Below are 13157 nucleotides of genomic sequence, written 5' to 3' on the forward strand. Positions count from 1 at the left end.
GTTACTATGCGTGATGGAGTCACCAAGCTTCAGAATCTATTCTCATTTTCCGTGTTTGTTCCTCACCCGCTCAGCTTGCTTTCCATCTTCCTCTAGCCCGCGACCTGTTACACCAGGTGTGTTTTAAGTGTCATGTATTCTTGCCGACTGATTCTTTTTTATCTCTGTATTACGGGTCTCACTGATGTCCTCGTCCTCCCCTCTTTTCTCAAGTCCAGTGAGTCTCTTTATGATGTTACTTTAAGTTCCTATTGGTCATACTACTGATATGTTTCAGTTAGGTCTTTTGTTGGGGTTTTGTCCTTTCATTTGGGACATAGTCCTCTGCTCATTTTATGTAATTATTGGTGTCTGTCTCTGTGCAGATAGTCCGCGACCTCTCCAGCTCTTGAAGGTAGTAGGTGGGGTGCACACTTTCGGCAAGGTGGCCCTGTCCTCTTACAGAGGGGTGGCGCCCCTGCCGCCAAGCCCGGGCCGCTCCACAAAGTGTGCGAGTGGGATGGGCAGTCCCTGCTCTGCCCTGCACTCTGCCGGGGGTGCCCATAGCTCCGAGGAGACAGGCTGGCCAGTGCCGCTCTGCAGGGCACGCGCAGGGTGTGCATTTTTAACAGGGAGCGAGCATCCTCCACGGGAGGTGACCCACGGCTGCTGCTGGGACCGAGGCCCTGCAAAACCCTCAGCGGGGACACAGCACGTTGGCAAGGTCTGCATGGTCTTCTGGGGAGGGGACCCGCCGCACCAGGGCTGAGGCAGGTCCAGCTGCAGGGTTGGGGGGCAGGGTACCACGTGAGCAGGTTACATACTGGATGCTGGCCCCGTCCAGGCTCTGCGTGGGGGCTGGGCGGGGTGGTGGTGCCTGCCAGCTCCTTTGTTCCTGGAGGAGTCTCCCGGGGAAGTCTGTCCCTCTGGTCGGTGCTCGGAGATCAGTGAGGAACTCGCTCTCCCGTCTACCCCAGGCCTCTCTCAAACTGCCCTTGCTGCTTCTCTGCTCTCCCTCCAGCCTCTCCAGAACAGAGCCTGTTGGTTTTTAAAATTCCAGGCTTTAAGTTCCAAGTGGTTGTAGGAACTTGCGGAATTTGGCCCCCCTGGTTTGCAGAGACAAATGTTATGGGAATTCATGCCCTGCAGGCTCCCAGGCGTGAGGATCTGTCGTCTCCCCTCCCTGTGCGCTCTGGTCCTTCCTGGCTGAAGGTGGCCTTGGCCCTTGAGCTCCCAACCACGTGTCCGCTCTCCTCACCCACCCTCACGTGTCCTCTTCTCTCCATGGCGTTGTGGTCTTTGGGTCATTTTCTGGGTGATTTAAGTGGACGTGTTATCCTTGTGTCCATGCGCCAAGGTGCGCGTAGGGCCCTTTTCTGCCATCTTCCTGGAAGTCAGGGCTGCACTTTAAAAAAAAAAACCTGCCAGACTGTTTCTCACAGTGGGTGTGCTGTGTGCCATCTGCTCATGCTGGGAGGGCAGGAGGCTTCTGGGTCCTCCTCCTCTTCCCCAGCACTTGTTATGGAGGTTTTGATTCTAGATGTCCTGGATGGCTGTGCCTTTCGCCCTGATTGCTAATGAGGTCAAGCATCTTTTCATGTACTTATTGGACATTTGTATCTTTATCCAGATCTTTTGCCCATTTTTAATTGAGTTGTATTGTTTTAAGTGTTCTTTATGTATTTTAGATCTAAGTCCCTTGTTAGATACGATTCTGCAAATATTTTTCCCCTTCTTGTGGCGTTTTTTTCATTCTCTGGATGGTGTCTTTTGAAGTTTTTAATTTTGGTGAATTTTATATTCGCTGTTTATGCTTTTGGTGTCTATTCAAGAATCCTTTGCCAAATCCTGGGACATGATTTGTCCCTATATTTTTCTTTCCATAATTTTATAGTTTTTACTCTTATATTTAGGTTTTCGATCTATTTTGAGTTACTTTTTGTATAGGTGTAATGAGGTTAGGATCCAACTTCTTTCTTTTACATGGACATTCTTGAACTGCTGCAAATCATAAATTTTCAGGCATCCCACCTTATCTAGGTTATATTTTGTTTCCTATATTTGGCTAGATTAGTCTTAGAAAAGGAGGAGTTTCCGTATCAATACTAATGGTATAGCGAGCAACGTTGTTTCATACCCTTGTTTAACTTTAAAATAGACCACTGACGATAGGTCCAAGGACCTCAAACAAATTCTGGATTTTATGCCAGCTTTGATTTGCCTTATAAGACAGTTTTGATCTGCTTACTTGAAACCATTTGAAATTTTTTGAATGGTGAACTCAGCTTGAGGACAGAAACGGCGGAAATGATTATAGAAGCAGGAAATGGAAACTTATTTGATCATTATGATCATTTCATTATTTTAGCTTGCAAATATCCACATTATTATATGGTTTTATAGCTATTTTGGGACTATCTAATTTGGTTAATTTGGGCATCACCTTGTGTTTCAGTAAGGGATTAAAACGATGGTAATTCATGGCTGCACGCGGAACTCTGAAAGACGACTTTGTCCATCCTGAGAAAAGAAAAAGATAACACCTCTCAAATATAAACACAACTGAAACGAGCACTGTAGCGGAACAGGTCCATCCTCCTTTGAGATGAGAACAGCATCTGCAGTCTCCTACAAGAGAGATCTTGTTTATCTTTGTCTCAAGCACACTGAACAATTGTCTTTCTAGAGCAACCCTGGAATGGTCCCCAGCCATGGATTCAGTCCCAGATCTTACTTCTTTGACAACCCTCGAAGATACGATAGTGATGATGACCTTGCCTGGAACATTGCCCCTCAGGGACTTCAGGGAAGGTAAGACCCTGGTTCGTGGTAGAGAGGCACGGTGAGGAGGCTGAGCACGGCACCCATGAAATCGGTTCAGTCCAAGAGAAAATCCCTGGAGTCGGAGGGAGGGTGAGGCACACAGGAATGGAGGGGAAGCCCCTGAGAACGAGACAAAGTGTCACCAGAGTAGCGCCCCACTCCCAGGATTCTGCTTCCATAGGTGTGTGGCGGACAGGAGCGGTGGGAGCTATTGGGGTTCCTTGCGCTCTCCTGTGACACTTCAGCCACCCTCCACGGCCCAGTGGTCATTATGTCCCCTCCTCCTGCCTGTCTCCTCCTCCACCCTGAAGCTGGGCATTCAGGGTGAGCAGAGCAGAGAGAAGCAACAAGGGCTGACCCAGGGCTCCCTGAGCTCCCTCCGCTCTCTGCTTGTGCTTCCAGGATCTGGTGCAGTTCCTGGGCAAGGGAGGCTTCCGGCTGTGTTTCTTGGAAGTGAAAGCTTATTGTTGGCCATCCTTTGTACCTTTAAAAGCAGTCATTAACATTTTAATATAAACCAACCCCAGTCCCAGGTGGAATGATACAAGAGAAGATAGCCTGGCTTTTCTGCTCCTTATTATGAACAGTAAATGTCCTTGGAAAACTTTAAAAGAGCTCTGAAAAGAGCCCTTGTTTGGGGACCCAAGAACAGAGAAGCTGGGAGGGTATCCTGCTTTCTCAGTGGACAAGAGAGCAGGGAACCAGAAAGAATGTAAGATGGTGCTTGGGGAAGAGAAAATGCAGCCCTGCACGGGCCAAGCCAGCAGATGTGCAGAACACAGAGGTCTGGAAGCAGGCCAGTAAAGAAGGACTCCTGAGGTCCAGAGCTGCTCAAACCCTCACCCCAACACTGCTCTCTTACCCAGTTACCCCACTGCATGTCCTTCTGGGGCCCGTGGGAGCAACCCTAGCCCCCCATCTGCCCAAGGCAGCCTAGAGCCGAGTGCCCTCTCTCCTGAGGTAGAAGATCCCTCTTCCACTCCCTGCAGGAGAAGAATAAGGAGATGCACAATAGTGAGTGCTTACTGTGTATTAAGGTACTGTTCTAAGCACTCGATAGGTATTAACTCACAGAAGCCCAGCAAGGCAGGTACTGAGATCGCTGGTATTCTGCAGATGATAAAGCTGACACACAGAAGTTATTTTTCCAGATGTACCAGATATGATTTTTTGGCAAAATATTTTGTTACATGTAGTGATTGGTTTATGGTTCTAGTAATACTATGCTTCTGGGCTCTGTGGAGCTCAGTGTTTTTTTGTTTTGTTTTGTTTTAGAGTGAGCAAGCCTGAGTAGGGGCCGGGGGGAATCATAAGCAGGCTGTACACACAGAGCCCAAGTAAGGCTTTATCTCTCAAGCCTGAGGTCAGGACTTGAGCCAAAATCAAGAGTTAGATGCTTGATGTTTAACTGACTGTGCCGCCCAGGCGCCCTGAATTCACTATGTAGGTGAACTTGTAGCCACTGCATGTGGGCTTCAAGAAGCCACTTTAAAAACTGGGATTGTCTACAGTTCATACAAAATCCCAGTTCTGTCCAACTAAAATAGAGATGTCATTGATAGAAAGTATAATGTTTCAAGTCACCAAACTATCTCTTTTTTTCAAGTTTTGCTCCAGACTACTATGACTGGGGACAACAAACTAACAGCTTCCTGGCACCAGTGGGAACTTTCCAACCAGACCCAGTTTTGGATCCTGACAAACCAAGCCATGGGTAGTATCAGTCAACAATTCTGTGGAAGATTCCTCAAGTGAAGACCTTCAAAGAGATTAACTTCATGACAGCTGAATTTTTATAAGGCACTTTTCCTTAAGAAATAGGACTTGATTTTTGTTACAGGTTTCTAATGGCTCCATAGGACTAAGCAATAATTTAGATTGATAAAATCTTATTTTAGTACTAAAAAGTGAGCCTGGCTGCCTATTTCAGTGGGTATAATTTAAACTTTTAAAAAAACTCTGTACTTTTATAAAGATATATTTTATATAACTTAAATAATAATGCTAAAATATCTACTAGGATTTTTTGAGAATGTTATTGCAATATATGTTTGTAGTTTGCACGGACTTTTATGCATAATCCACTTTAAAAGTCCACAGTACATGGTCTGATGGTTGTTTCAGGCTTTCGGACTAACATATCTTCAGATCCTTACCTCTTCAGGCCGTGCAGGGGCTGAGCCGGGTAGATTCGAAACCCAGCTGACATCTAGAAAGCCAGTTTCGACTCCAGTGTTAAGTTATACTGTAGCAGATTATCAACAGACTACAGGCAAGGTAATTGGCTCCTTCCTTTGAGTTCTTTAAGGTCCAGACGGTTGTTGTCTCAAAGAATCTAAATTTTGACAAAAATGTGGTACTCCTTTGAGCAGGGCCCTAATGTGTAGCCTTCAGCCATAAGTGGATCCCTTAGAAGCATGGAGAGAGCTGACCCACACTGCTAAGCCTTCTCTGCTGTATTCAGAACCTTTGCCTAGTTTTTCCGCCCAGGGAAATCTAGGCTCCATTACCTCAGTCCTTCCCACGACGGCACCTTTCCCAAATCACGGACCGTTCGTTCCAGTCCAGAAGCGGAGGAGAGGTTCTCCACCCTCCATCTGGCAGGCTGTGTGCAGTCCTCAGTCTTCCTGCACTTTCCCACCATATTTAAAATAACGGCCTGCATTTCTAAGTAGCTCTGAAATCAGGCTACTGGCAATAGCAGCTTTAAAACGGGAGTTGCTCCCTGGTACCCAGGAGCACAATTCCTGTCCCTTGGCCACGTGAAGAGGCACGTTCCAGACGACGGCTTCAATGAACTCAGCTGGGACTCCAGCCACAGTGCAAGTCTAAAACCTCCAAGATCTATCCAGGTATCACTGCCTATGATGGGAAACTGTGTCAGGGAGGTTAAATGCTCAGATTTTCTGCAAAACAGAAGGTACTGGAGGAAGGATGGTTACCAGAGAGACGTGATCTGCTCTGCCTAGGAAATCTCACCTCTCAGGACAGGAGGAGGAGGAGCAGATGGACAGGTAGTTATGCTCTGCCTTCAGGATGAAACCCATTGCCAGTATCTCTTATTTCTCATTATGGTCTTCAGAAAGGATTTCTCTCTGGGCATTGATTTCACAGAGATCAAGTCTACTTCTCTTGATGGTGATTAAAATTGCCATCTCAAGTTGTAAAAAATGGCTTGTGACTGGGTTTTTCATTTGTACAGAATGCCTTTATCCTGCATCATCCAACATAGTAGTGTTCTTGCCTTTCAGTATATGGAAGAATTGGGGTCACATGTCACTGAAAATAGTGACTGTCAGAGCAAATTCTAGACTGAAGCAAAATTTGCACTGATTATTTGGGTTGCCTTAAAATATTTTAAGTTGTTATTATTCTAAATAGCTTTAAGAACACCCTACTTGTCATGCTATCTTTGTTACTAATACTTAGGAGAATTTAAAGGCACACCAAGCATAGGCTTAAAAACTTTAAATCATGCTTTCAGAAAGTACTTCAATTAGGTCATTCAAGGGTAGGTATATTTTTAAAAATACAGTAATTAAAAAATCACTAAAATCATCCAGTTATTACACTCATGCTGTATCAACACATTATCCTGTTATTACTGGCAGGAAAGTCGCAATAACCAGCATTAAGTGATAAAAGCCATAATCTATTTTTATGATAAAGCTGCTACTATTTGAACTATTTTCTTATTGGAAAGGATAAAAATGTTCTAAGAGCTTATTTTTCTCTTTCCCTTTTTAAAAAGTTTTGCTTAAACACAAGTATTGTAAACACATCTAGAATATTAATAGGATTGTATTAATCTTTTTCTCATAGTAAATGACCATATGTACCCTGTGAAACATTATAGGTATGGTAGGTATGAAAAGGGAAATTAAAATTTCTTCAGTTTCCTAATTGTGTTACGGTGTTAAATAGGTTCACTAACAAAACTTCTCCTTAATGTGAAATATTAAAGGCCCAAAGAAGGCAAAGAACAGGGATTACTGGTTATAAAACACCGAAAACATCCTGTTTTAAAGCAACATAATGAAATTAAAACCTTGGTCACTTGAAAGTTAAAAATATATGGGGAAGAGGCAGTGGAAATTTTGTACTAAGTCTGATTTAACACTAAAGGCTGCATGTGAGTATTTCTGGACACCTGCTGGAAATAGGCATAAAAGGGGTCTTCTTCTGCAGGTAATTGTCTAAAAATGCCAATTGATTTGTGTAGATATCTTGCACTGGCTCTTTCTTTCTACAATTAACCCATTTAACTGAGCCACTGATTACAACATCCAGAGTATGTTACACAGGGACCTGTGGACTGTAAGGAGTTTTTCTTTGATTTTTACAGTACACACATCATGGTTATGCCAGTTCGTTCTCGGATGCATCAGGTGTGTTGTTAAAACTATGCTGGTTACCATGTTTAGTGGAGTAGATCATCAGGCACATTCACTATTGTGTCCCCAAATATTCTCTTTTCCTAAAATCCAATAGAACTGCTCTTTAATTCCTTGAACATTTAATTCCTATTAAGAGAACAAGCATTACTAAATTCCAGAGCATGAAAAGTGCTTAGAGAAAAAGGTTCTCATTTATATTTACATAGTAGATATTACTAGAATTTTTATTTTTTAGAATGAATCTTTTTTTAATAAGGATAAACTTACATTAGAATTAAATGGGTCTAAATATTTGGTTTTTTAGCATTTCCAACTGGAGAAACTTTATTAAAAAGTCTTCACTTTAGAGGACTGTATGATAAAATCTAGACAAGTGTAGGTCTGATTGAAGACATTTCTAATACACTTTTCCATTTTTTGCCCTGGGGAGAATTTTATTTAAAAAAAAGTTCTAACTGTGTATAATGCTATTTAAGACTTCTCATGGTCCAGAGGAGCTGCTGGAAAGGATCAGGCTAAAAAGTGGAATTCCATCAAAAACTCTAATCCAAGTGAGGAAACATTTAAAAAGGAATGAAGGGAGTGGAGTTCAGTCAGCATCTACCGAGTGCCTACTACATGCCAGATGCTGGGACGACTAGGGGTTTGCCAATCTGTAAATTCAGCCACATCCCTCTTTCAACCCTACTTTAGAGCCCAGTAGGGATATATGGAAAGCCCTTGCACTAATGGGTCAGAATACCAGGAAGTATGCCAAAGCTGTACCCGTGCCCCCAACCTAGATCTCTGTGCGGCGCTCTGGGCCTGGGCACTGAGGCGGGTTCCTTCAGTGCAGAGCTCTGCCTGGGTTGTCAAGTAGGGATCAAAGTCCTCAGATTCAAATCCACTGACTCAGCAGCTCCTAGTGGTATCTGCCTGTTTCCTCTAAAGCCAGATTTCTTTCATCTGTTCCTTGACCTGGGACTGAAACCTGTCCTCTACTTTTCCAGAAACAGGTTAATACCCCTGTAGCCTCCAGGCTGGTCTTCCCTTTTGCATCCTGGTTGCCCGACTACTTGGAGCATTAGACACGACCTCCAGAACGCATTTGCTGCCTCTGAACTTTGGTGTAGTCGGAATAGACCAGACGCCACCCCATCTAGATTTGTGACCTCCTCTTTAGTCCATGTCAGCTTCAACGTCCTTCCCTTTCTCTGAACCTCAATTTCCCATGAATCTTATTAACCTGCAACTGTCCCTCTGTTCCCTAGTCATGGTGCTCCTTGAAGGCATTAATTGAGATATAAAAAGGCATGTCTGGGTTAAACAGATGGTTTGCCAGGGCCATTTTGTGTTGCTGAGGATCCTTGGCTGTCCCTGTACTGAATTCACTAGCCCAGAGCCTAGGCTTCAGGTCTGTAGACTCAATACCTACCCAAGGGAGAACACTTACCATTTAGAGGTATCTTCTGTGAAGGAAATCCATATGGAAAGTGACGTAATGTACCCAGGTACTGGCTGAAGAACTGCAGACTCTGACCCAGGAGAGTTATTTGGATGGTTTTAGTCTGCGACAATGGGTTGGCACCATTAAGCTGACACTAAATTTCACTCACACTGAGAGCATCGTCTCACTGAACAGGTTTCCATTAGCTGTTCCTCTTCAGCTGCTCTGTTCCTCCTCTGGTGAGCTCTCACTGTGAACCAGACCCAGCCTAGTTAGGTTACAGAATTCCTAAGCTGCCTGATGGCAGGGATATCTGTGTTTTATTCACTGCTATGTTCCCAGCGTCTACAACAGTGAATGGTCAAATCCTGTTCTTGTGGTAGGCCATGTCTTTTTTTTTTTTTTTTAAAGGTAGCTTCTTTCACTTGCACTTTCATCCACGGAGTATGGATTAGGCAACTATAATACTCATGTAAAGGCCTATCCCTGTTTTCTCAGATATCCAACTTTTGGGTAGAGAATTCATAATGGAATAAAAAAGGACATAAGGACTTTACATAGGATAGTCTCTGGGAATGATCTGAGAACTCAAAACAGAAGCACTGAGATAAAATTCTGTCTAAACAGGCACCTCACGTCCTGTCTCTGCCCTCGCGTGTTTGGGCACCGGCAAACAGAATCCTGAAATAACACAACAGGGAGTAAAAAGTAGATCTTTATCTGATAAAGTATAAAATTAAGAGAATAGGGACACATTACAGTGGTTAAAAGTGCAACTCTCAAGAGGAAACACTGAACGGGGCAGAGTTCCAGCATGATCTATAGGTTAAAGAATTTTTTTAAAAGCTCATATGGAATGCTCAAGCCCAGCTAAAGAAAACTGCTTTTAAAAAGGGCAGTAGGGGGGCACCTGGGTGACTCAGTGGGTTAAAGCCTCTGCCTTCAGCTCAGGTCATGGTCTCAGGGTCCTGGGATCGAGCCCCACATCAGGCTCTCTGCTCAGCGGGGAGCCCGCTTCCTCCTCTCTCTCTGCCTGCCTCTCTGCCTGCTTGTGACCTCTGTCAAATAAATAAAATCTTTAAAAAATAAAAATAAAAAAGGGCAGTAGGGCTTGGAGAGAAGAGGGGACCAGCACAGACCCTGAGTAATTAAAATGGCTGTGGTCCTGGTGTCTGAGTGAATAGACCAGTGAAACAGAAAGAGAACCAACCCCGGTGCAGAGCTAATGCTGTGTGCAGTGTCATATACGATAAATGTAGCATCGCAAACCAGGGAGGACAGGACAGACTGTCTAGTCAATGGTATTATAATAATTGGGTGGCCACCTACGAAGCCTAATTAGGCTGCATCCATAATTTACACCCTACACTGAGGGACACACTCAAAAGGGATCAAAACTTAGATTGAAAAAACCATGAAAGCTCTAAAAGAAACTGTAGGTGAGTTACTGCCGTGCAAGGAAGGTGTTCGAACTATGACTCAAAGTCCGGAAACACTGAGAAACTTAAAAAAAAAAAAAAATAGCATAACGAAAACCATCATAAGTCAAGTCAAAAGACAGACACCAAACTGGAAAAAAAAAAATATTAGAGCTCATCACAAAGGATTACCATCTGTAAGCAGTACTCCTAGGAACGGATAAAAGATCAACAATGCAGTAGAAAAATGGGCAACATTATGAACACAAGTAACTACAGTTGGATGTTAAACATGTTGAAGGGCGTCAACCTCATTTGTATGAAAAATAGAAACTAAAACACAAGGATATGTAATTTTGTATCGATCAGAATGGCAAACATCAAACCCATGTCTACAGAGGTAAGGAGGTGGGTTAGCAGGTGTGGTCTTTAATTGCAGGTGGATATGAGGACCAGTAACTGCCTCTAGGGAGGGAAATATTCTACTATCATGGTCTGTGACTCCAAAATTCTATTTTGGGGACTTTATTCTACAAGTACATATTTATGTATGTGTGAAATGACATATACACAAGGTCTGGAAATCATCCAATGCCCATTAATAGGGGATTGGTTAATTAAACAATTTTACATTCATAGAATGGAATACCAAGCAGTTGCTAAAAAAGAAAACTTTAAGTAAGCTATCTAGGGACGTGGGAAGACTACCATGAAAACTAAAGTGAGTAAAAGCAAATGGTATGTATAGGGTGCCACTCTGGGTAAAAATGAGAGGGAAAAACTAAGACTTTACATTTGTATTTGTTTGTATATGCCTAAAAATGTATGGATGGAAACATAAGGAACCAAGAACCGAGTCACGGGGTGAGGGGTTGGGGGAGATATGCAGTATGGACGAGGGGCCGAGGACAGGAAGACATTCCACTGTATAGCCTTTCCTATTTCTTGGTGTTTGAACCATGCGAATGTATTACCTATTTGAAAAATAAAGGAGATTTAAAAAGCCTTACGACTCTGCGCACATCAGAAGATACTAAAAGTCCCCAGTTTTTAGTGTTATAGTAATAAGCCAACTTAAGTAGTAACACAGATACAGGACATGCTAGCTAAGGACCTGGGGTCAGACTTTTTGGTTTTGTTTAAGATTTTATTTATTTATTTGACAGAGACACAGCGAGAGAGGGAACACAAGCAGGGGGAGTAGGAGAGGGGGAAGCAGGCTTTCCGCCGAGCAGGGATGTGGGGCTCGATCCCAGGATTCTGGGATCATGACCTGAGCTGAAGGCAGATGCTAACAACTGAGCCACCCAGGCGCCCCAGACTTTCTGGTTTTAAACTCTAGCCCCACAACCTAGAGTTTGTGACTACAAACAAGTTAGTCACTACTATCCTCAGTTTTCTTATAAAACGGGCTAGTAATTGTACCTGCCAACTAGTCCCACTAGCGCAGCTGTGAGGGTTAAGGAACCCATAGAAAGCCCTTCCGACAGTGGCTGCAGACGCCTGCCACGGTAAGAAACAAGCTCACCTTCCTTATGTACTTCCTCCATTCTCCACAAGTTATAATCAAATCCTCAGCTCCTGAGGGGGATCATTTCAAAGGGGGGAGGGGAACAGAAAGAAAAATTGCAGAAACATTTATTTAACTCACATTCACTACAGTCTGGTGGGCACAACAACAAATTAGTTGAACAAATGGAGTTCAGAATCAAAGCCGCACCTGTCGACATTAAACCAGAACACTCGCCCACCTGTGTGTGTGGTCTGCATGTGTGATTTTTACCAGAAAATTTCCATGACACCACGTGACCGGTCTGTGCGCTCGCGTGAACAGCTACGGTTTCTGCAGGTACTTCACTCTGCATTCTGCTGAAAGGTTTACTGTAAACTGTTCCCAAACTTCCAGCTGAAGGCAATGCTGATGAAGATCAAAACAGCTGTCCTTCTGGGGTGCCTGGGTGGCTCAGTGGGTTAAGCCTTTGCCTTCGGCTCAAGTCATGGTCTCAGGGTCCTGGGATCGAGCCCCGCATTGGGCTCTCTGCTCAGCGGGGAGCCTGCTTCCTCCTCTCTCTCTGGCTGCCTCTCCGCCTACTTGTGATCTCTGTCTGTCAAATAAATAAATAAAATCTTAAAAAAAATAGCTGTCCTTTCTTATTTACACTGGCACCTGGGTAAAGTTGGAGAATATGGCAGTGTTTCATGGACATACGGGGACTACAAGTATCGAGTAAATTCACAATGTTACAATGTCACAGCATTTGACTTAATCAAATTCCAAAACTGGGAAAACTTTTACTATTCTGTCTGATCTTTGTAATCTAAGAATCAACACAGGAGAAACATTCAAATTTCACCAATTTTAATATATAGTATTTCTAACTTACATAGATGCCACTTAAGGAAAAAAAAAACTCATGCATTGAAGGAAGGAGTTCTTTTCCTTCATTTTCATGACTCTGTCAGCTGGTACAATCATTTCTGTCAGTTATATTATCAAGTGCTGGACTTTGAAATTAGGTGATGAGATAAAGACAAAACGAGAGAGGAATTACCACCCAAGAGTTTGCACAAGGCAGTCAGTTCTCTAGTGTCTCTGCATGACAGAGGGTCTGGGACATAGAAAATCAGGTTATATCACAAAGATCATACAGTATCACCAGGCTACAAAACAGTCCTACACCTATACAATCATTTAAGAAATACACACAGACACAAAAATGTAGGCTCCAGCCCCGACAATCCAATTTGTGGTAAAACCAAGTTAATCAAATTTCAGCTTAAGAATACTTCATTCGTTTATTTTCTCGGTGGTGCAAAAATTCATTAAACACTTGAGAAGAACTTTTAATATTAACCTTTTAGTTTCCTAGAAGTCATTCTAATATTCAACTTTTTCCTAAGCTTGAAACAAATCACAGTAAAGAAAAAAACAAAAAAACAACAATCACTGGAAATGACCAAGGATTTTCTCTGGTTAACAGAATTTAAATAATAGCTTTTTACTGAGGGAACAGTGAAGTAACACTACCAAAAAGATTTTTAAACTTATAGTAATAATAGACAAAGTGCAAAGCTTTCACATTTTCTTAAACTCTGAATAAACACTAAGAATAA

The 13157-nt window shown here is 43.1% G+C and overlaps 1 protein-coding gene across 2 annotated transcripts in view; it reads left to right on the forward strand.

The window, feature by feature from the left end:
- Positions 1-4824, forward strand: part of GPR137B (G protein-coupled receptor 137B) — a 43078-nt gene extending 38254 nt beyond the window's left edge. For both annotated transcript variants that reach the window (XM_032850392.1, XM_032850393.1), the window contains 2 exons: positions 2666-2790; positions 4409-4824. In XM_032850392.1, the coding sequence (XP_032706283.1) occupies positions 2666-2790; positions 4409-4520 (237 nt within the window). In that variant the 3' untranslated portion in view covers positions 4521-4824. The remainder of the gene's footprint in view (positions 1-2665; positions 2791-4408) is intronic.
- The last annotated feature ends 8333 nt before the right edge of the window (positions 4825-13157 follow it).

Source organism: Lontra canadensis, unplaced genomic scaffold, assembly GCF_010015895.1.
Source record: "Lontra canadensis isolate GAN:19392208 unplaced genomic scaffold, GSC_riverotter_1.0 scaffold406, whole genome shotgun sequence".
NCBI classification, from domain to species: Eukaryota; Metazoa; Chordata; class Mammalia; order Carnivora; family Mustelidae; genus Lontra; species Lontra canadensis.